The sequence below is a fragment of the Emys orbicularis genome, chromosome 2 (genome assembly GCF_028017835.1).
Source record: "Emys orbicularis isolate rEmyOrb1 chromosome 2, rEmyOrb1.hap1, whole genome shotgun sequence".
NCBI lineage: Eukaryota > Metazoa > Chordata > Testudines > Emydidae > Emys > Emys orbicularis.
In genome coordinates, this window is record NC_088684.1 from 294,998,381 (window position 1) to 295,022,630 (window position 24,250).

The window sequence follows — 24,250 nt, forward strand, 5'->3', positions numbered from 1 at the left end:
CTTAGCCTTCCTGGTTTTCTCCCTACATACTTGGGTTGTTCTTTTCTACTCATCCTTAGCAATTTGTCCATGTTTCCACATTATGATTTTCAGGTCACTAGAGCGCGCCTGATGCAGCCATATTGGTCTCTCACTAGACTTCCTGTCCCTCATGACTCCAACTTCATAGGGTTTTAAGGCTAGAGCATAAGGGCGGCAGAATCAGGTTTGTTGTCAGGCCAAAGAGCTCGAGGGTTTTCAGTCTGATGGAATTTGTACCTTTAATGACCCTGCTGTGGGATTTGGTCCCTTTTGGTTTTTGTACTGGGAGGTGGGAAGGGAGCTGTAGGGTCCTCTCTCATTATCAACTCCACGCTGAAAGCTAGGAGCCTGAACTCTACGGGTGTGCCTGGTTGGGAGAAACCTTTGGGGCAGCCCCAGCTTGTTCTTTAGGGGAAATTTCACCCCAAATCTGCAAAGGAACCTGTGACCATCAAGCCTTTAACATGGGACGCAGTCAGTCCCTCCTTGCTGGAGTGTATTAAACTTATGGGAAGTGATTTATTTGGGGGTTATGGGGTTTTCATAAAACCAATAGGGCAGAGGGTGTTACCCACTTTCTGGGTGGAACCCGCAGTAAATCAGGGAGGCTGAGAGAATCCACGATGGATGTGACTGTTAACCCATTTAAGATCCTCAGTGATGTGTGTGCTAGTTACACCCATTCCCTTTTACTGCATCTCAGGCCAATTGGTGCCATCTAGTGGTGGATGAATGAAAGTCCCACTCTGTAAAGCATTACTTGCCCTGGGCTCTAACTTTTCTAAAGTGACTGTTGATTTTGGATGGCTCCAAAGTTGGATGTCTAATGAGAAAGATATTGAAGGGGCCTCGTTTTCAGAGGGTGGCGGCTCAACACTTTCTGAAAATCAGGCCGCTTTGAGGCCGTCTGTATTGGGCACCCAAAATTGCTAGTCACTTTTAACAAGTTGGGTCTTAGTGTCAGGATCTCAGTTGCAATTGGGCAGGGGTTGGTTCTGCTTAACGAGGATGGCATATGACTCTTAGTCGGGGTCTTTCCTTGGCCAGTAGCACAGTCAGGTGACTCACTTCAGTTCATGTCCCTAATCTCCTCCTGCAATATGGAAGAAGAGGACAACAGTATAGATTTGCAAAATGGCAATTTATTATGCAGAGGCGCCCTGGTGAGCAGCACTGCAACAGCTGCTAAGCGGTAGGTAGAAGCAGACACTCTGAAGCTGTTATAAGCCTTGCTTCTGATGGTGTTTCCAGAGGAGGAGAAATGGCGGCACAGCTGGGTCTGGAAGCATCGGCTTGCTCTCATCTCCTCTCTCTCTGGATCTTGTTAGCCAAGCCACTTGAGACCGGTAGCAATGATGTTCCAGCGATTTCGCTTAATAAACCTACCAGCTTTTCTCCTCCAACGTCCCCAGCGGCCCCGTGTGACGACATTAGGCTAGAGAGACAAGAGGTCAGGGTTAGCATCTCCACGCAGACTGAACCTGGCTCCTACAGCTCAGGGAATGTTAGTTTGTTCTCTCTTGTGTTTCATTTGTTATGAGCAATGACTAGAGGCCCCAGCTTTGATCAGGGCTGTGGTAGTTGCTGTAACACGCACAGTGGGAGACAGTCTCTGCCCCAAGGGGATTACAGTCTAGATAGACAGAGGGGTAAAGGGTGAGGGGTGACAATGTGACATGACTGAGGTCACACAGCTGGTCAGTAGCAGAGCAGGGAGTAGAGCCCAGGTCTCCTGAGTCCCAATCCAGTGCCCGCTCCCCTGGAACACATGGCCTCTCCAGAGCAACAGAGAGCATCCGACCAGTGTGTTTGTGGGCTGAGGCAGCTAACGGGGGAGAGGAGTAGCCCTCAGGAGTGAGCGTTGCCGCTGGACTCTGGACGGAGGGTGACATCGCTCTGTGGCTCTGAGGGAGGGGCAGGAGCTTGCCTGCTGGAGGAACAGGGTGCTAGGGCCATGCCATTGAAGGCAGGATTATAGACTCAGCCCTTATCCCCTCCCCCTTTACTGTGTCTAACCCTTACGCCCACCTTGGGCAGGTCCCTGTTCTAGGGTAAGAAGGAGGGGCCATGCTGGGGCCTTTTGTCTGGTGTGTGGGACCAGGGGCCATTCAATGTCTGCATCATACAACGTTTGTAAATGTCACTGCCAGACAAAGGTAAGTGGTGAGGAGCCTCCTGAGGCCCCCTGCCCTTGCCCCGCCCCCAGTCACCATATGGGGCTTTAGGTTTGTTATGTATCCCCGTGAGATTAGAATTTGCTCCCTGCGGTTCTGCTGGCGGCTGTAGGGTTCCATCTCCACGCTCGTGGGGCAGGAGGCCTTTGCCAACTCGCTGCCAGCAGATGAGCTGGACACTTGTTCTGGGGACACTTGTGCAGTGTGAAATACCTGGGCAGGATCTCAGCGAGGGAAACCCGTAACCCTGCCTCAGCCCAGCCGTGAGCAGAGAGGAGGCTGTCTAGGTCACTCACCTCCTCAGACGCCTCCTCGCATTTGATAATGACGGAAGGGGGGTCCTGTTCAGTGGAGAAGAATCCAGAGCAGTCTTTGACCAGCTGCAAGGGAGAGAAAAGAGACCTCAGCATCTTACTGTCAGGGAGTGATAACGCTCAGGCCACTTCCCAGTGTGGGTTGGTCACAAGTTCAGGAGGCGGTTGGGAGGCTCAATCGTGGGCCTGGTTTGGACATCACACTGGGTCAGGACACCGTTGTGCGAGGCGCTGTACAGAGGATGGTCCCTGCCCCGAGGAGGTCACAATCTATGTAACCCTGGCTCGTGTTCAATAGCACCTTACTTTGCGAGCTGTCACTATGTGATCTGTGCGATTCCTTGTCTACTCCAGCTGCGTGAGAGGGGCCCACAGAGAGCAGCGTATGGGTAAATGTAGATATAGACAAGGAGAGAATGAGCCAAAATCTACACTCAGTTGAGCCAAGCGAGGCAGGATTGCTGTTAGGGCAGAGCATGCTTACGGAACGAGAAGCGTGGGCGTGCAGTTACAGCGCTGGGCTGAGATTAGGGAAATTTGGGTTGAATTCTCCACTCTGCTACTGTCCTGGTGTGTGACCTTGAGCGAGTCACATCACCCAGTAGTGACCTGGGGATAAGAGCACTCCCTCTCGGCCAGCCTTTGCCTGTCTGGTCTATTTAGATTGTGAACACTTTGGGGCAGGGACTGTCTGTGTCTGTGCAGCACCGGGCACCAGGGCCCCTGATCTCATTAGGGATGTAAAAGTGCTAGTGTACCACGAGTAATATTAGACACGAGGTTCATCCCTCTCTTCTTTGGATTTCAGTGAGGGTTCCCCAGTAGAACGGTGCCCCAGCTGACAACAGCAAACCAGAGATTAAAAGCCAGGCAGTCCTATAATTAGGGGTTGAATGGATGGATGTTGTCTGTGACATTGATGTAAGAATCAGTAAGCAGGCTACTGCGGAAAAGGCACTGTCCCATAGCCCCATTCCTTCCTTTATGTCTGAGCAATACTATTGGTCAGCTCAAGGTGCAGCTGTGTGATCAGTGAGAAGAAGATCAGATGGAGATGTCTCCGTGAAGCAAGTGATCCTCACCCCGTCTTCTTTGAATTCACACTGGTTGAAGTCACGTTTCTCTGATACTGGGCACACTGTCTCTTGAACAGTGAATTTCAGCGATTGGATCGTTTTCGAAGACACGTCCTAAGAAGACATTCAATGAAAGAACAAAATAAACATTCATGGTGATTGACAAGGCACCAGGTTCCACTTTGGGCTTGTAAATATTTTTCTTTTATGTTACAATATTGCCTAGAGTCTTAGATTGGCGTCAGAGCCGCATCGTGCCGGGCGCTTGTCACACACATACGCAGGCAAGGCCCTTGCCCCAAAGAGATTCTGTCTCTATCAGAATGCAACACTGAATTGTTCTAGTCCACTGAAGTACAAAGTTAATAATCATTCTCAGCTGTTGTCTAGGGCCTGGCATGTTTCAAAGGCTGTTCAAACATTAATCCAGGAATGTAACTTCATATGCCATGTGCTCGCTCTGGCGTAGCTCCATTGTCTTAAATGGGGCCGATGTGCATCAGTAGAGGTCTGGCCCATGTGTCTCCAGCACTATGTTTTGAACAAATAGTTGGTATCTTGCAATTCCTCCCCCATCTCCTGCTATTCTTTTAGAAAATCCAGTCGCTCAGGGTTTCTGTCTGTCTTTTAATTCCTGAAAGTGCGATTCTGGTCTGAAAAGTGACATGGTCCAAGTGAGCTCCTGGGATTCCAGGGCTTATTGCCTCACGGTAATTTCCATACGTGGGTCCTGTCTTGCAGAAGTTACTTGTGTGTGCAGGTGTTTGCAGGTCGGGCCCCAAGTGTCCCCCTTTTGGGCTTGATGATGCACGGCTCTGAGCACCCTCAACTTCCACCGACCTCATTGCAAGCAGAGGGTGTTCAGCAGCTCACAGGATCAAGCCTGTCATTAAACAATGGTTATTTCCCTAACTGTCCTTGAATGTTTGGAAAGTACCAGGCCTATAGGGGCCCCACCAGAAATCAGCCCGGGATAATAACAACCAGGGTGTAAATACCAGACTGTAGGTACAGGAGTCTAGCATCAGAGGCAACGTTTCCCCATTGACCTGCTCTATGAGTTCAAGCAGCATGGAATATACACAGGCCACAAAGCGATTCCCCAGGTCACTCACCCAGTCTGGCTGAGGCTATGGCTTGTTTTCCCTGCTGAGCTAAATCCACACCACTGCAATTGATGCAGTGGCATCAAGTTAGCCAGCGGGTCTGGTGCACGGCCATACCTGGTCAGACCAAAGGTCCATCTAGCCCAGTATCCTGTCTTCTGACAGTGGCCAATGCCAGGTGCCCCAGAGGGAATGAACAGAACAGGTCATCATCAAGTGACCTATCCCCTGTTGCCCATTCCCAGCTTCTGGCAAACAGCTCTCCCATCAACATAATTAATCCACCTCAGTGAAAGGCGGAAGCTGTGTTGACAGAAGCGCGTCTCCCACTGCCCTAGCGCAGTGTAGATACCGTGTTAAGTTGATGGAAGGTAGGTTGCCCAGGGGGGTGGGTTTTTACACCCCTGAGCGACGTAACTTACATCAGCTTAAGCGGTAGTGTAGACAAGGCCTCAGCTTCCAGGAGCCGACAGGCCAGTGTTGTGCCTGGCTCTTGGTTGTACATCTGAACTGTAGCTAAAACCGCATCCTCGTGGGTTGGCAGAGGGGACGATGATGGCATGGGGGCTGCTGTGACCACCCCGATGATCAGCAGGACTTTCAGGCAGGTCTCCATTCTTAATTCTGTTGGGCCAGATCTCCACACAATTCGAATTAATTTTGAGAGTCACATTTTGTAAGACACTATCTCCTATGTGTTACCAAGGGCCGGTTTTATCACACTGACCACTTATTGCTCATCCACTGGTCCTGCAGTTCTGTCAAGCACAGCAATCAAATGATCAGATCTGTTCTTCTGTGTGATTAGAGCACGTTCTCCGTGTCCTCTGGGAGGGGCTCTCACCATACTTTCCCTCCCACATAACATGCAATGAACAGTGTGGACAGTACTGCTGGCTCTGGAGTCTCCTTGGATTCTGCTGCGGGATGAGAACAGGAAGTCTCAGGATTCTTTGTTCAGCTCATTTCTGGCACAGTCTGGCTGACCGTTTAGCTGCGGTTTTGTAATCCAGGCAGGACGGTCGGGGTTTCTAACCGACAATTCCATCCCTCCCTGTGCAGTCTGTGAATTAAAACGGTTGCTCTGTCCCATGGGGTTGGGTGGCAGTGCGCTCATATCACATGCTTCTCTATCAGTTAGTAGCTGAAATACTAGAAATTCTTTATATGTCTAATAATACTCCCCTAGTCGCCTGTTTGATCATTGAGTCGTCATATCTTTTAATTCACTTATTATTATTAATTGCATAGTTGTAACACCTTAATCACAAAACCATCCTTTCACCAGCCTTCCATCCAACTTTCACCTCCGCCCCAGCGAGTGCCTCTTGCATAGGGTGAACAGATGTCCCGTTTTTAAAGGGTCGGTTCCTTTTTTGGGGACTTTTTCTTATATAGGCGCCTATTACCCCCAAGCCCCTGTCCCGTTTTTTCACAGTTGCTGTCTGGTCACCCCACTCTTGCATGTGTCCCCCCAAGGTTTAGTTTAGATGCAGAGTTGTACTTGAGCCCCAATTTGGATGCTGGTTCATTGAATATGGCTCCAAAGTTTGCAGAGTGTCTACTGCTTGTATGAATTTGCCAGGTCACTTTATCCCCCTGGCCCTCAGCTACCCATCTTTAAATAATGATCCTTCCATTTCACCCACCCTTTTTCTGTATTGCTCATTTTGATTGTAAGCTCTTAAGGGCAGGGACTGTCTCTTACTATGTGTTTGCAGAGTGGGGCCCTGATCTTGGTTGGAGCCTGTAACTCCATTGAATTCTGGTTGCTCTGAGAGCCCGATTAGAGCACTAGGGTTTACCTCTGATCATCCAGGGCACCTAGATGATAAAGACGGTCCCATCTCGCCTTAAAGTCTATGAGTTTAGGAGCCTGCAGAGTTTGGCAGTCTCGTTCCTGAAGCTGCTTCTGTAACATGTGGCTGCTTTTATGTCGTTCAGATGTCTCCGTGAGTTCTGCTTGTAACTGTGCAGCAGAACCCTACTTCACCGAACCTCACTTACCCCGGAACTCCGGCTTAACTGAGATTTGGGGATGTTTTCTGGTTTTGCTCCACACTAACTAAAAAAGGTGACTGGCAACTTTTGCAGTCAATATAGGTATCCGTGAAGAGGGCATTAATGAAAAAAATAGATGCATTAGTACTGGAAAATGTAATATTAGCTCTCTCTGGCAAGGGCCGGCTCTAACTTTTTTGCTGCCCCAAGCAGCAAAAAAAAGCGCCGCCCCGCCAAGCCCCCCCCCCCCCCCCCCCCGCCGAGCGCCGTGCCGCCGGAGCCCGCCCCCCCCGCCGAGCGCCGCGCCGCCGGAACCCCCCCCCCGAGTGCCGCGCCCCACGCCGCCCCCACGCCGAGCGCCGCGCCGCCGGAAACCCCCCCGAGCGCCGCGCCCCGCGCCGCCCCCCCCGCCGAGCGCCGCGCCGCCGGAGCCCGCCGAGTGCCGCGCCCCGCGCCGCCCCCCTGCCGAGCGCCGCGCCGCCGGAGCCCGCCGAGCGCCGCGCCGCCAGAGCGCCCCCGCCCCCCCACGGAATGCCGTGCCGCACCCCGCACCGCCCCCCGCCACCCCAAGATTGGCCGCCCCTTACCAGGTGCCGCCCCAAGCATGTGCTTGGTTGCCTGGTGCCTGGAGCCGGCCCTGTCTCTGGCTCAGTTTCTCCCTCTAAAAGGGGGGGTTAATAATTAGGCCTGACCAGAAAACAAAAATTCAGTTTCACAAACAAAATTGAGATTTCAGAATTTGTTTTCCTTCCATATCGGAATGAAATTGAGAGCTTTTGTAAATTTTAACAACCACCACCTCATAAACCTCATCTTCTGGGTTTTTCCCTCCAGATGTTCTACCTAGATTACCTTGTGTTCTTTGTTATCACAGTCGGAGGCACCTGCTTTCCTCCAAATCACTCCCTAACCCCCTGTCCTAGTCCCGCACATCAGCCCCTCCTTAATTTACCATCCTAGACTCACCCAAGTAACAATCTGCTTGAAGAACTAACCCTGGGCTCTGCTGGCCAGACTCAGACAGACCTGCACTGGGAGCTGCACCACTCACAGATCTCACTGCGGACGCATCTCTAATTGCCCCATGGGGGCAGTAGTGGGCGTTTTAAGCTTCAGGATCTTGACAACTGAACCAAAGTCCATTGAAGTCACTGGACATTGATTTCAATGGGCTTCAGATCCGGCGCTTGCTGACTTGTGCCATTTTGCCCACACGGTTTCCCTTGGGATACAGACACACAATTGGTCTTAATTTGGCTCAGGAGGATCAGACCACAGAATAAATTGAAGCTAATCAGTGGTGATGTTTACCGCAGTGAGGGAGCTTCCAAGCTCTCACTGAGAAAGGAGTTTGGAACCCCAACAGATGTGTTACTGAAGCGTTGCTGCCGACCTTCATAGCTTTCATACAGTCACAGCTGTTCAGGCCAGCAGGGACCATTGTGATCATCTAGTCTGACCTGCTGTGGAACACAGGACAGGCCAAAGAACCTCAGCCAGTCATTTCTGCCTCCAGCCCGTAACTCCTGTAGGAGTGAGAACATCATCTCTTTTAGAAAGAGATCCAGTCCTGACTTAAAACCTGCAAGTGATGGAGAATCCAGGTAAGTGGTTCCTGTGCTCAGTTACACTCGCTGTTAAAAATGTGCGCCCTATTGCTAGCCTGAACATTGCAAGAGCTGCAACTTTTAGCCCCCGATCCTGCAGTCAGATCTGCACAGACAGCCCCCTGTGCCCACATGGACCCTGTTGAAGACAGTGGGATTCCACACAGGTGCCAGGGTCTGTCTGTCTGCACGTGATTGTGGGATGGGGATCTCATTTGCCACAGCAAAGAAATGGACTAGGAGACCCCATTCCAGCTAGCGAGCCACTGGGGATGTTACCCAACTAACTTCCACTTTCCACATTCGCAAAAGAAATGCCCTGGCATTTGGAAAGCAAAGCTGCAACTGCTATAACATTGCAGCGCTGTGAAGGTGGGAGACCCATTCTCCTTAGCTCGTTCAGGTTGAAGTAGTGTACTCTCATAGCAGAATTTGTATTACATTTTACATATGTAGCCATTGCCTAATCAACACTCCCATTTCGGGGAGTTCCAGGCCCACCAACGTCGCCTCATCTGTATAAACCAGAGCCTGACCAAAGAACAAAGCTTCAGTTCTGTGTAAGACAAAGTCTGGGCTGGCCAGAACAGCAGGACGCCCCACACGCGTGTCTCTAGGATTTGGGGAGTGGGGACATAGGAAAGAAAGACCCTGGACTTCCTGGATCTGTGGCTCTGGGGTAGCCCCACCACATGGGCTGCTCCAGGGATGGGAACCCCAACGCTTCCAGGTTCTGCAGCTCCTGGGGTGCATCCACCAGGTAGACAGCCACAGGGCCACAAACCCCAGATCTTCCAGGTTCTGCAGCCAAGCTGGAAGCTCAGAGCCCCGGCTCTAAACAGGACTCGGCTCCTGGCTCCACAGCATTCCCAGGTCTGGCCAGTTGATTTCACTAGGGTGACTGGGGCATGCAGGTAAATTTGTCCCAGTCTGATCACTGGCACAGGGGTGCTGTGAAATGTCTGCCTAGTGGTGTGTATTGTTGGCTTCCAAATCCTCTAGGTCCCTCTGCTTTGCCAGTGAGTCTCACATGCCAAATTCAAGGAGGCATTCAGCCATCAAACGACAAGCGAGAGCTGCCCAGGAGCGTGTCTAGCAGTCTGAAATGGACACACACACTGGTCAGTCCATCTTCCTCCCTGTTCACCACACCCCACTGTCTCCCCATAACCACCCAGGACAGAAATACTTTTACACACGATGCATCAGATCCTGCCCTGACTGAGCTGAATCCTCTGCTGGTATAAATCGCTATAGCTCCCTTGACCCTAGTGGAGCCATGTTCAGTTACATCAGCTGGGGGTCTGCCCCACTGATTTCAACAGGGTTGCCCGGGGATGCAGGTACACTTGTCCCAGGAGGATCACTAGCCGAGTGGGTGCAGTGAGATATCCAGCTAGCTGTGGGTTTGCCTGCTAGACAGCCAGACGGGAGGCTGCCCACAGGACACTGAAAGCCATACGCTGCTGTAAACATGGGGTGTGCAGCCTAACCCCACGATCCCAGCTGGTCGGAGTTCCCATCTCTGCTTGCACCGGCACCTTCGCCAACGGAGATTTCGGCAGAAGGAAGTGTGATAGGCTGGGCCTTTGCCAGGCCCCGCTTGGGCTTTTTCAGTCTCTCCCTTCTAAAGTCCTTTCCCCTTTGGGGAACCTGTGACGAAATTGGGGATTTTTGTCGTGTTTTACATGAATAGTGTGTGCGCTCCTCACTTTCCGTGTGCTGCATGTTTAACAAGGTGGTGGGAGAATTTGTTGTTGCAGGGGACCAGGTGTGACCTTGCTTGGAGCTGGGGAACCCTAACAACTGGTGACCTGGAGACTAAGGGTCCCACCCCAGCTTGGCAGTCAGCTGGTTCTGGCCAGTGGGGGGACAATGGGCTGAGGCTAGAGGGCCCCAGTGACCTGTTTACCTGGGATGGAAGACAAAGGACAGGGGAGGAGCTGTTGGGGCCGGGATGCCCAGCTGGAAAGCACAGGGTCTCGGGACTGGAGAGAAGGAGCAGGCAGAGCCCACCTGGATGCAGGGGAGACTTAGATGTACTGTGCTGAGGGAGGCCAGGCCTGAGGCCCTGAGAGTTTCCGTGCTGTGTTCAGACACTCAATAAACCCTCCTGTTTTACGCTGGCTGAGAGTCGCTCTGGTCTAGAGAACAGGGTGGCATTATTCCCTCTGGGTGTGGAGGCCCCGGGGGTCCAGAGCGAGTGGACTCCCTGAGGAGGCCCATGGCAAGAGACAGGTGTGCTAAGGCTCAGAGAGGTGCAGTTCCAGGAGGCGGAGGGGTTTAACCCCCGAACGAGAGTGGACCCCTGAGAAGGGCTGTCACACTGAAGGGGGTTCCCCCCAGGGACCATACGGGGCCAAGAGTGGGCACGACCTGTGAGTCCATGACAGAACCTTCCTCCAGTCTTCCCACATTCACAGGTATGGGGACCTTCTGATTAAGGGGATGTTCACTCTCTGACTTTTCCTTTAAGGGAATCTCTAGAGGTTTGGCTAATTTGTGGCCATGAGATATGGCTAAACCCCAGGTCAGAGGTTATCTTTGAGTTCTTCCTGGGGCAATCGGTTTGTACCTCGTCTGGCGAGTCCTTGGGGGTGGCAGAAGTTTACACGCCGTCTTCCTCTCAGTGACCCCATTGCAAGAGACAGCGAACTCTCGGGCACAGCCGCCCTGCTCCTGGGAGCCACCTCGTCCCTTGACGAGCTCTCCCTTTTAAGCGTGTTTCCCCCAAGTGGCCCAAGCACTGCAGGTGTGCTTAGTTAGTGCCAGTTGAGCCCAGAGGGGCTCGTTAGCCTTCTCTTGATTGGGACAGGACCATGCCCATCACAAGACGCAACAGTGTTCAGGAAAACCCAAGTGCACAAACAGGCCCCGCAAGGTCAGGGTAACAGAGGAGGCTGCCCTAGCGGGGCGATAGGATGGCCCTTCCCTGCACTGGATGCAGAGGGGCTGTGTGGGCCTCCTCGTGGCTCATTGGGACCACAGCAGCCCCACTTGGGCTGCTCGGCACCACACCCTGAGCTGAGGGAGAAGACGGCTTTGGCGGTTCATTTTTCCATCTTTTGGGCTCTTCTCCCTGATTTTGCTGTTAGCCCATCACTTCCCCAGTCCCTCATGCAATATCCATCCCCTTGAAAAATTGAGCGGGGGGGTCCCACAAAGCCAGAGGCAGAACTGTGGGGTGGGAGCAGGACTGGAACAGCAGGAGCTGCTGGCCGTGAGGGGCGAGGTGGCCTGGCAGAGATGGAGGACACCCAGGCCTGAAACAGCTGGGAATGCTGCAGGTCAGGATCCATATGCCCTGGTGGATCGGTGGGGGGGAAGGCCAAGGATGGGAGAGCAGGGGAGCTGCAGCTCAGCCCTGAGGTGCATTGTGAAGCTACATGGGGGGGCTCAGGCCTGGATTAGCAGGGGGTGTCGCAGGCCCTTTGGCAGAGCAGCGTAGGAGACCAGACCGCAATGCCAGGGGCTGTGCAGTGGTCGAGCTGTGCTGAGAAAGTCACTTGCAGACATGGGTGCTGGGGGTGCTGCCGCACCCCCCCGGCTTGAAATGGACTCCATTATATACAGGGTTTGGTTCAATGGCTCTCTGCACCCTCACTACACAAATTAGTCCAGCACCCCTGCTTGCAGACACGTTTCATAGGCCATGAGGAACAATAAGTCTCCGAGTAGACAGCAAACAGGTGCTCCACAACATGTGTCACTAGACTGAAAGAGCATCCGAGCCATCAGGGAAATACCCCATGGGGCAGGAACCGAGACAGGTGAATGGAAGATTGTCTGATCATAGAAATCAAGAGGTTGTAACTGAGTCGAAGGCCAGCCTTCCTGTATGATGGACAAAGCAAATCAGATGACCAGACAGAGAACATTCACGGAGAGCCTTACGGAGCACAGAGGTCATCCGTGGAACTTCAGTGGTGCATAGCCCTGGGTTGACCCTCTGCCCAGGGGTGACTTTCACCTGGAGAGGCCGTGCAGGGGGTGATGTTACTGTCTATAATCTCAGTGTGAAGGGCGAGGCTTGACACGTTTCTGTTACACGCTGTATGTGCCTGAGATCTGCTTGGGACAGTCAGATGTAATTGTGTTTCGATCCCCCATACTTAGCCACTGCACTCAGGTTTGGGTTTGGGAATAGCTGTAAATATCACAGCTGATTATCTAAATTTATTTACCGCCTGATCTGCCGGAGCCAAATTCAGACCCGAGTCTGGAACCCAAGGGCAGCCATGTGGGGACAAAAAGGGCACAAATCAGCAAGGGCCGGATCCGAAGCCTGTTGAAATCAGTGGGGAGTCTGGCCAGTGGCTTCAATAACTCCAGACCTTGAAAGTTCAAATCCCCTGCAGTGCCCACATGGGGCAATTAGAGCTGCGTCCGCAGTCAGATCTGTGAGTGGAGCCCCTCCCAGGGCAGGACTGTCTGTGTCTGGCCCACAGAGCACAGGAACAGAGCATGAAGGGCTAGTTCTCCAAGGGGACTGTTACTTGGGTGAGAGGAGGATGGTAAATTCAGGAGTGGCTCGGGGAGCAGGACTAGGATGGGGTGTTAGGGTGAGACTCAGAGGAAAGCAGTTGCAACCAACTGGGATAAAACTTAGCACAAGGTGATCTAGGTAGAACATCTGGGGGCCGTGGACGAGTCTGCCAAGGGAAGCGGAGGGAATCCCATTGCTGACACTCGGCTGGGAAAGGCACTGGGGTGTGCACTACCTTGTCGGGAACAACCCTGCGCTGGCAGGGGGTGACCGATTAAATGCCCTAGAGCCTGGCTGAGAAAAGCATCTCTCTTCAGGAGAGAACTTCATTGACTTCAATGGGACCTAAGCATGTAATCGACTTTAGGCTCATGTTTTACTGCTTTCTGTAAGTGGGCCCTAGTCCTTCCAAGTTACATGACAAATGGGTAGCTAAGCATAGACACCTCACTGAATGTACATCTCTTGGATAGCTGCAAGGAGCCACGTTCACTAGCTGAGATGGTTATTGGAATGTATTCATACCATGCTAACAGTGTGCCAGGAGCTGTGCAGATAGGGAGACAGTGTCTCTGCCCCCAGAGAGTTCACAGCCTAAACCAACAACATCCAGGGGAAGCAATGGGGTGAGGATCTACAGCAGGAACAGGGCAAACGTTTTGGCCTGAGGGCCGCATAGGGTTTCTGAAATTGTATGGAGGGCTGGTTAGGGGAGGCTGTGCCTCCCCAAACAGCCAGGCATGGCCCGGCCCCGCCCCCTATCTGACCCCCCCCCCCTGCTTCTCGCCCCCTGACGGCCCCCCAGCACTCCTGCCCCATCCAACCCCACCCTGTTCCCTGATGGCCCCCAGGGGACCCCTGCCTCATCCATCCCCCCTGCTCTCTGTCCCCCGGACCCTCCACCCCATCCAACTCTCCCCTCCTTCCTGACTGCCCCCCCCGGGACCCCTGCCCCATCCAACCCCCTCTTCTCCCTGACTGCCCCCGGACTCCCTGCCCCTAACTGCCCCCCACCGCTAACTGCCCCCCGCCACCCCATCCAACCCCCCCTCCTTCCTGACTGCCCCCCCGGGACCTCTGCCCCATCCAACCACCCCTTCTCCCTGTCCCCTGACCACCCCCGGACACCCCACCCCTAACTGCCCCCCGCTGCCCCATCCAACCCCGCCTCCTTCCTGAATGCCCCCCCCCCGGACCCCTGCTCCCATTCAACGCCCCTGTTCCCCGCCCTCTTACCACCCTGACCCCTATCCACACCCCCGGCCCCTGACCATCCCCCGAACTCCCCTGCCCTCTATCCAATCCCCCCTGCTCCCTGCCCCCTTACCGCGCTGCCTGGAGCACCGGTGGCTGGCGGCGTGGCTGCACCAGGACAGGCAGCTGCGCCAATGCGCAGCACAGAGATCCGGTCAGGCCCCAGTTCTGCAGCTGCATTGCCCCAGGAGCTCACAGCCCCACCACCCAGAGCATTGCGCCGGCGGCGGAGCGAGCTGAGGCTGCGGGGGGAGGGGACACAGCGGGGGAGGGGCTAGGGGCTAGCCTCCCGGGCCAGGAGCTCAGGGGCCGGACAGGATGGGCCCACGGGCCAGATGTGGCCCACAGGCCGTAGTTTGCCCACCTCTGATCTACAGGAACCTTCGTATGCGGGTAGATTCTAATAGCGTCTTTGGATGTAATTGTACTAAACCACAACTTCACGGGGGATGAACTCTCCCCACCCCCAAAGGGGGCACTGAGACTAGTCTGTATCAAGGGCCCCCTGCCAAAGGTTAAGGGAGATGGGAAGCCTGATGCAGTGTCAAATACTGTCTCTGTCTCCCCTGATCACAAGGGAAATTTCAGCATCTACTTCCTTTTTACATTGCCTTGGGGTTCTTGTCAGCGGTATAGGGCCTTCAGTGCCGCAGTGATTGCTCTGCCACTGGGAGAGACCAGGTGAAATCCGGAGCGTCTCACCCACAAAAGGCAAAGGGAAGCGGGAGCTGAAAGCCTGACCCAAACCCCACTGAAGTCAATGGAAAGACGCCTTGTCATAACTATAAAGGGAAGGGTGACAGCTCTCCTGTGTACAGTGCTATGGAATCCCTCCTAGCCAGAGACTCCAAATCCTTTTACCTGTAAAGGGTTAAGAAGCTCGGGTAACCTGGCTGACACCTGACCCCAAGGACCAATAAGGGGACAAGATACTTTCAAATCTTGGGGGGGGGAAGGCTTTTGTGTGTGTCCTTTGTTTAAGGGGTTGTTCGCTCTTGGGACTGAGAGGGACCAGACATCAATCCAGGTTCTCCCCATCTTTCTAAACAAGTCTCTCTTATTTCAAAATTGTAAGTAAAAGCCAGGCAAGGCGTCTTAGATTTACTTTGTTTTTCTCAACTTGTAAATGTACCTTTTACCAGAGTGTTTATTTTTGTTTGCTGTACTTTGAACCTAAGACAGAAGAGGGGGGTCCTCTGAGCTCTTTAAGTTTGATTACCCTGTAAAGTTATTTTCCATACTAATTTTACAGAGATGATTTTTACCTTTTTCTTTAATTAAAAGCCTTCTTTTTAAGAACCTGATTGATCTCTCCTTGTTTTAAGATCCAAAGGGGGTTTGGATCTGTATTCACCAGAAGTTGGTGAAAGGAAAGAGGGGGGAAGGGTCAATTTCTCCCTGTTTTAAGATCCAAAAGGGGTTTGGATCTGTATTCACCAGGAGTTGGTAAAAGGAAGGAGGGGGGAAGGGTCAATTTCTCCTTATTTAAGATCCAAGGAGTTTGGATCTGTATTCACCAGGGAATTGGTGAAAGGTTTCTCAAGGCTTCCCAGGGAGGGAATTCTTGAGATGGTGGCAGCGGACCAGAGCTAAGCTGGTAGATAAGCTTAGAAGTTTTCATGCAGGCCCCTACATTTGTACCCTAAAGTTCAAAGTGGGAATACAGCCTTGACACGCCTACTGGCTTCAATGGGCTTTGGATCAGGCCCATACACAGTGAGTGTTTTAACCATCTGCCTATCTAGATGAATGCATCGCTCTGCAGTTCTGGAGCACCTGTCACCTGTACCGAGCCACCAGCTGTGATGCAGGAGCCCCATTCCCAGCTCTTTCCACCCCAGCTCCTCATGTGTCCCTACTGGCTTCAGAGCCCAGAGCGCTTTCGCTTGTGCTGGGCGTCCCTGGATTCACAAAGTTGGGCAGGAGGCCCAGGGACGAATGTTACTCGAAGGCCCACCCCTGTGTCGCCCGGTTGTGTTAAATCTCTTGTTGAGGAAAGGACACGTGCCATTTAAAACCAACCCAAGGAAGCGATGGGAAATGAGAGAGCGTTTGAAACGTCTTTCCTCCTTGTGCCATCATGAGAAGCTAGTCACAGTGTGAGGCAGGACACGGGCCTACTGGACTAGGGTGACCAGACAGCAAGTGTGAAAAATCAGGACGGGGGGGGGGGGAGGTAATAGGAGACCATATAAGAAAAAGACCCAAAAATCAGGACTGTCCCTATAAAATCAGGACATCTGGTCACCCTAAGCTGGACTGTGGTTCTGATGTCGTGTGGCCATCCATTCGTCCGGATTCCCCCAGACGTGTCCGGATTTTTGAGCTAAAAATAGCGTCCGGGGGGAATTTGTAAATGTCCGGACTTCCCCCCCCATGCAGAGCGCGCGCGGCTAACAGGGCAGCCGGCCGGATGGTGCCACTTACATGAGGCTCTGACAGCCAGAGAGAGCCCCTCCTCCTCTCCCCTGCAGCTGAGATCACTCCCTCCCTCCCTCCCCGCATTCGCAGATCGCCTCCGGCAGTCTGGAGCTCCTCCCCCGCTGCTCAGCGTGCTGGGACGAGCGGCTCAGGCCGTTCCTGAGCAAGTTCACAGAGACGTTAGGCGAAGGCCAACAACAAGGGGGTCAGGGGGTCGGAGAAGGGGCAGGGAGGTTTTGGAGGGGGCAGTCAAGAGACGGGGGGGGGGTTGGGAGTTCGGGGGGGGGGTTTCTGGGGGAGGGTGTGGATAAGGTTTTGGGCAGTCAGGGTACAGGTAGGGGGTAGGGTCCTGGGGGGCAGTTGGGGGGGGTCTTAGGAGGGGGCAGTTAGGGGATAAGGAACAGGGAGGCTTAGGTAGGGGGTGGGGTTCTGGAGGGCAGTTAGGAGCAGGGGTCCCAGGAGGGGGCAGTCAGGGGACAAGGAGCGGGGGGGGGTTGGGAGTTCTGGGGGCGGGGCTGTCAGGGGGCAGGAGTGGGGAGAGGGATCGGAGCAGTCAATGGGACAGGGAGCAGAGGGGTTTAGATGGGTTGGGAGTTCTGGGGGGGGGCTGTCAGGGGGTGGGGAGTGGTTGGATGGGGCGTGGGAGTCCCAGGGGTCTGTCTGGGGGTGGGGGTGTGGATAAGGGTTGGAGCAGTCAGGGTACAGGAAGGGGGTAGGGTCCTAGGGGGCCAGTTAGGATGGGGGGAGGGTCTCAGGAGGGGGCAGTCAGAGGACAAGAGGCAGGGAGGCTTAGGTAGGGGGTGGAGTCCTGGGGGGCAGTTAGGGGCAGGGGTCCCAGGAGGGGGCAGTCAGGGGACAAGGAGGGGGGGGGAGGGTTGGGGGTTCTGAGGGGGGTGGGAAGTGGGAGGGGCAGGGGCAGGGCTAGGGCAGGACAGGGGCGGGGCTAGGGCGGGGCTCCTCCCATCCTCTTTTTTGCTTGCTGAAATATGGTAACCCTATATCTGAGTCACTTACAAGCCATTCAGAAGCTACAAGAAGGAGGCTGGAACTGTAATGGGATGCTAAATTGTATTATACTGTCAAGCCACTGGGGGGGGTCTGTGTGTCAAATACTTTATTTAATACCTTTTAGCCACACCTGTGTGTCAAATACCACCCGGCAAAGCATTGAAGGGTCTTATGATGAACACATGTGGTGGGTATAAGGAAGCTCGGTAGCCAGTCCACATCTGGTGCAGAAGAACATGACATGGTATCAGGAGTAAACTGAGAACAGAAACGGAAGGAACAAAGCAACAAGGGTTGCAACAAAGCAAGAGTCGCCGAAGCTGCCGTGTGGATGCCCAGGCCTCTTCCCATCAGGCCACTTGTAATCTACTGCCTTTGCCTTTGCCTTTGCCTTTGCCTCCGCCATGGGCGATGAGTGTGTAGGAGCCAGGCAGGTGCCAGCGACGAGGCCGCCGGTTACGTCTTGGGCTCCTGGACCTCCTGATGTGAGTATCCTGGAGGGAAAGGAGCACACGAGTGTTTCCAGGGAGACCGATACCGGCTCTGCATCACTATCTGCCACTCTGGATTTGCTTGGGAAGGGGGAGGAGGTGGCTTCCTTCAACAGCCCATTGCTATGTTCTCTGCACTGCCCTGTGTTGGGGAGGTCTGAGTCAGGAGGCCCAGCTTGGTTGCCTGCTCCAAGGCCAGCAGCTGGGCGCTTAGTGGAGGGGATGCTATCACTGGGTGCCCTGGGAGGAGGGGGAAGCAGCTGCAGCCCGTGGGTCCCCCCAGGGAGAGACTGTTGCTTCTCTCTTCCTGGCTGAAGGCTGACACTGCACGATGGGGCCTGTCTGGGAGGGCCTGGAACTCCCTTGCTGGAGAGCCAGAGCTCTGGGACAAAGCTTTCATGGGAGAAAGAGCACCACCTCCCAATTCTGTCCATGGCGGCTCTCTGGGCAGGGGGGAAGGTCCTTGCTACATCGTGGTGTCAATATCTGTTGTATGGGCTTAGGAAAGGCTCCTGCTGCATCGGTTACCCATAAACCTCCTAAATGGGACTAAATCGTAGCCACAGAGAGGGCATCCTCCTCTCCACCTGGCCATCTGTTGATCCCAGGTGGAGACGACATCGAGGTTTGGACGCTTCCTATATCCCAGTGAGGTGTTTGCATGGCAGATGGGATCTGTGGGATTCAGCTGCCAGCCCAAGGGGGGGGTCTCTAGTGGCTATGCCCCTACCGGATGCAGCTAGACACCCATCGCTGTGCTATCCTCACAGTCTCAAATCCCCCGCAGGGAACCGATGGGGAAGACACCCTCCCTGCCCCATCACCAGCCCAGCCCCCACTTGGAAGATGATGTCACCAGAGTGCAAGACCTACCTCCTTGGTCACAGTGTTGCAGTTGATGATGACTATGGGTGACTCCTGCTGGGTGGAGAAGAATCCTGAACAGTCTCTGACCACCTGTGAGGAGGAAGATCTCAGCTCAGTTTCTGAGTGCCGTGGGAGGAAGGGCGGTGTGTGAGCCGCCTCTGGAGGTGTGGGTACAAATCTGGCTGTGGGGAAAATGGGCTGAAGTCCTCACCCTAGGTCATGGTGACAAGTAGCACCACAGGTGGTGTGGCGGGTATGAGAGGGAGAGATTGGGATGGCCACTTTATCCACCAGCTGCATCCCTGCTAGTTAAAGCCCTTGGTGGTCTGCAAATACAGCCCTAAGTAGAGCAGATTACAAGAGTCTAGCCTGGAGGTGATTACAGCTGGATGACCCTGGTGAGGACCACGGTAGAGAGGAAAAGTTGCAACTTCTGGGCTAGGCAGAAGGCTGAATAGGCCGTTGCTGCTTCCTGAGCAGTGCTGGACCACAAGCTGCAAACCATTATGGGCAAAAGACAGACATACACTGTGGGTCAGAGCCCACCTCCAACCATTTCTCTAAGAACGCTTCCCCCCAGCAGCAGCCTTCCCTGCTGGGCAATAACGGCAAATCAGCCTGTGAACGTCTGCTCATGCTTGTCAAATGAATTCACCCCCCTTCCGGATATTCAGTTCCAGCAAGAGGGCTTGGGTCTCTTACTCCTCCTAAGTAGGGTTTACTCCCATGACTAGCCCCCTTTATTTCAGCTCTGTCGCCACGCAAAGGGCCATGGCGATGAACGTTCTACGCCTGCTATCCCTGGGGGTTAGGTAGCGCTGATCAGGGACCACGGCAGCTGACAGAGCCTGTGGAGCTGTCTCCAGAGACGGTTATGGCTTACCCCATTGTCTCTGAAGTCACATTCGGTCCCGTTGAGGTTCTCTGACACCGGGCACACGGTCTCTTTAACCATGAACTTCAGCTCCTGCCGCAGGTTAGATGTCATGTCCTGGGGGAAAAAATGAAATAGAAGATTGGGATAAACGCTGATGGGGAGTGTAGCGGGGTGGTTACCCGCTCCTGCCCTGCGGGGCTAGAGACAGCCCAGGAGAAGGCTGTGGCTGGGGCAAGAAGCCTGGGCTGATTGGGGGAAAGTAGGCTCAGCCGGGGCCATGCCCCAATCAGGCCCAGCTGGCCCCTATAAAAGGCGGTGAGCCAGAGGCCCAGGCAGTCTCCTCTGCCTGTAGAGAGAGAAGGGCCTGGCTGCAAGGTGCCAAGAAGGGACCCTAGAGTGGAGCAGGGCTGGAGAAAGGCCTAGGGAGCCGGGGAGCTCCGGCCTAGGAAAGCCCCAGGCTGCAGGCATTAGGTATTGGGTTGCAGGGGGCAGCCCATGGGTAGGCAAAGGCAGCAGGTCCAAAACCCCCTTTGCCTATGATGAGTGGCGTACGCTGCAGTCCGCCCCAGTGAGCGGGGGGCTAGATGGGGACTGGCAGTAGCCGAACACTGAGGCGAAGTGGGGATAGTGGGTGGGGGTTCCCCTGGAAGGGGGAGACCCTGAGGCTGTGAGGGGTTACTGCCAGGGGGGCAGCACCCCAGGTAAAGGGGGCACCAGGGTCCTGGGAGGGACATGGGGCCACAGGTAAGGCAGATCACCGGCCTGCAGAGGGCACTCCGGACGCTGGGAGAGCTAATTCCCTGAGACAACCAGCAGGAGGTGCCGCAGGGGTGAGTCAAGCTCCTTACAGTGAGTAAACCCCCATATCCACAACAGCACCCACACGTCAGGCTCTGCCTCGCCATCAGCTCACATCAGCCACGTGCTATCCCAACTTCTCTCTCTGCATATATCCAGCAAGAGCAGCCGTGCATCGGGCTGCAGCTCGGCATTACTGCACCAGCAGGTAGAGCACTGGTCCAGCTGTAATGAGGCAGTAGACGAAGTTCCCACGTGTCACCCAGCTCACCCCAGTGGAACTCCTCCAGTTCACACCGGAGCGACCGAGAGCAGAACTGAGCCCCAGCATTGCAATTTACAAATAAAATGAGTCTTTTGCAAACGCCATTTGCAGAGGACACATGGGGAGCAGGTGACTCTGTTGCTAAATCTCCATAAATCTGCTTTCAACTCATTCTCCAGCTCTGTACTTTAGGCTCTTATATGGCACCCATTAGAGTAGTGTCTCAGGGTTTATCTTATTGAGATGTCAATTCACTGCATGGTGAGGCACACAGTGGACACTAGGGGGCAGATTTACAAACATTTTGGATGGCAACTACTCACTTAATTTGCATGCATAATTATCGCAAGTGAGCATGCAAACTGGACAACTACACACACAAATGCCACTGCTGAGCCGCTGGCAATGCAATTACCAGTTTGCACAAGCAATCCCAGCAATCACATGTGCAAATTAGTCTAGCTATCGTCTCTGTATTTTGCACAACCAAGTGCTTGAACGCCTGGCCCTTAATTTAAAACTTCTCTCTTATTGCATGGTTCTCCATTGGAAATATATATAGAGAGAGCTCTGCGATATATGTAATATTAAGGTTTATCATAAATTTTTGCCTCGAGAGAAAACAATCCCGATCTTAACAAATCCTACAGAAAGGCTGCGTTACGACCCATCATGGTTGTCGGTATGTAACCCTCACACCTCCTAGATGTGGTGTTCTGCCCCCTCTAGTGGCACCGAGACCACTTAGAGCTTAATGAGTCTGCTACCACCTTCGCTAAGAACCATGTGGCTTTTAGCTCATGCAGTAGAGGCTCATGCACTGAGGTCCCAGGTTTGATCCCACACGACAACGACTGGGGTCTGTTGGTGTTACAAGTGGAGGCTCGTCCGGGATTTTAGCTGGGAAGTCTCTGAAGCTCAGGACGTCTTTCCTCAGCTAGGGAAGTATGTAACCCACACACCTCCTGGGTGTGGTGTTCTGTCCCCTCTAGTGACACCGAGACCACTTAGAGATCAATGAGTCTGCTACAGTAGGGTTACCATACGTCCGGGTTTCCCCGGACATGTCCGGCTTTTCGCTCTTTAAATAGCCGTCCGGGGGGGGATTTCTAAAAATCTAAAAATGTCCGGGATTTCCCCCCGGTCGGCTATTTATCGACCGAAAAGCGGCTGACAGGGCAGCCGAGCGCCGCTCTCATTGGGGCCTCGGCAGCCAAACCCCCTTCCCGGCTCCCCCCATCCCCTGCAGCCTTAGCACGCCGCCTGGCAGCGCTGGGGGGCGGGGCTGTGCGCCCGTGAGGGAACGTGGCGGCGGGGCTGGCAGCGGCGGCCAGAGCCCCTCCTCTGCTTCCCCCCCTCCTCCACAGCCTCAGCACGCCGCTCGGCAGCGCTCGGGGGGGGGGGCGCTCCTTGGGGCGCGGAGCCAGACACCTGCTCTAAGCCGAGCGGCACGGTAAGGGGGCTGGGGAGTTGGAGAAGGGGGGCAGTCAGGGGACAGGGAGCGGGGGGGGTGGATGGGTCGGGAGTTCGGGGGGGCTGTCAGGGGGGCAGGGGTGTGGAGAGGGGTTGGGACAGTCAGGGACAGGGAGCAGGGGGGGTTTAGATGGGTTGGGAGTTCTGGGGGGGGGCAGTCAGGGGGCGGGAAGTGGGAGGGAGAGGCTAGGGGGCGGGGCTACCCCCCCAATGGAGTGTCCTCTTTTTTGAAAGTTCAGATATGGTAACCCTAGCTACAGCCTCAGCTAACGGCCATTGTGGCTTTTGGCTCATGCATTAAGCTTCAGAGGTCCCAGGTTCAATCCTGCCCAACAACCGGGGTCTGTCGGTGTGACACTTACAAGGCAGGAAGCTGCTGTTAGAACCTGGTGTGAATATCTCAAAGCTTCGAGGGTTGTGTTTTGAATCGATGGGAGTTGGGTTGGGGGAGTGACGAGCCTAGTGGGGGAGGGTCTGATTCTGGTGCCTGGTTTCAAGCCGCAGCCAGGGCATAGTGCCATAAAGGGAGTGAGCTGGTACTTACCCACTCAGGCTGTGGGTCCGCTTTAAGGAGCCGGAAGGCATGGTCGATGCCTGACCCTTGGTTGTAGAAATCGACGGCCAGGGCAATGGCCTCTTCATAGCTCAGCGTCTTGTGTTGAGAAGGCACCGCGGTGGCTGCTGCGGCCACAATGACCAGCAGCAGGACGCGCCGGCAGCAGGTCTCCATCCTCGGGCCCATTGGCGGCAGTGCCAGCAGAGTGCCATCCTGCCGCCTGAGGGAAGCCCTTTTATATCTCGCTCCGCGATGGGGAGATTCATGACTCACTGTTTATGTCCTTGGGCTCCCCGGAAACCGAGGCTTTTCCTGTTGTTTACAGGAAATCTCCCTTGGCCAATCTGCTGGTACATGCAAAACAAGAAGATCAGCGCAAACAAGGGACAATGCTGGGGCTGTGTGTATTGCTAAACATTTGCCTTACATGGCATGGGCAAGCAGCTGCGAAGAGAGAAGGAACAAGTGGACGTGCAGCTCCCTGCGATATGTTTCATTTATTATTAGCTCCTAACTCCCAGGGTCTGGGTCAGAGATGCCCAGCAGCGTGGTGTAGCACCACTTCTCCCCAACTGCCATCTTGTTCTATGCGGTCTCAGCTGTGCCCTCTGCAGCAATGTCTGCCTGAGCCTGCCGAGAGCCTGAAACAACAGCTCCTGCCCCATTCATTGCAGTGCCGAACTAACTCAGGGGCCCAGTGACGATCATTTTCATGCCAACTATGACGCTGCAGTTTGGCATCACAAGTGGGTGTTGCTTAGGAGATACCACTTATCCCCCCCACCCCAACTCAAGGGAAAGAAACTGCAAAGGGCCTGATTTAGATTGTAAGCTCCTCAGGGCAAGGACTATATCATAGTGTGTGTGTACGCACGCAAGGGGGCCCTGATCCTGACTGGCCCTGTGATGGGATACATATACCCCATCCGGCTGTAAAAGGGTTAATGAGAGGCCAATTAACCCAGCCGGCTGCAGCTGGGGGGGGCAGCCCATGAGTCCCAGCTGGGAGAGGAGTGGGGTGGCCGCTCTAAAGGCAGGGAGTCTGGAGCAGGGAGAAGCTCTGCAGTCACTCTCTGGGACTAGAGTGGAGAGATCAGGAGGGAGCCCAGGGTAAGAGTGGGCTCTGCCGGGGAGTCTGGGAAGAGGCCAGGAGAGACATGGAGCAGGCTCTGGGGCTGGAGCAGGCTCTGGTGATGAGCCTCGATAATGAGGCAGGATCTGGACTTGCAGGGAGAGACGCCTGGGAGGTTTTCCACTGAGGATCGGGGGAATGACAGGTCAAGCCCAAGGAGGGCAGAAGTGGGTTTGTTTATACTTTTGTTTGGGGGGTTTGATGGGGTATTCCGGGGGGAGCCCTGTGCATCCTGGCCCTGGCAGGACAAACAGAGAGATCCCTGCTGACACCCTTGGGAGGGAGAAGTCTAGAGGGAAGCTAGCAGCAAGGAGTCTGGTGTG

At 54.4% G+C, this 24,250-nt stretch overlaps 1 protein-coding gene across 1 annotated transcript; it reads right to left on the reverse strand.

Moving 5' to 3' along the window:
• Nucleotides 1-1,345: 1,345 nt before the first annotated feature.
• LOC135873600 (uncharacterized) lies at nt 1,346-23,003 on the reverse strand. The gene is made up of 9 exons (XM_065398224.1): nt 22,784-23,003; nt 19,710-19,817; nt 18,833-18,916; nt 17,929-17,948; nt 5,143-5,329; nt 4,701-4,715; nt 3,592-3,699; nt 2,492-2,575; nt 1,346-1,456 (listed from the first exon to the last, which is right to left on the reverse strand). Exons 1-9 carry the CDS (start codon nt 22,979-22,981, stop codon nt 1,346-1,348), a joined length of 915 nt encoding a protein of 304 aa, XP_065254296.1. The 5' UTR covers nt 22,982-23,003.
• Nucleotides 23,004-24,250: the final 1,247 nt, after the last annotated feature.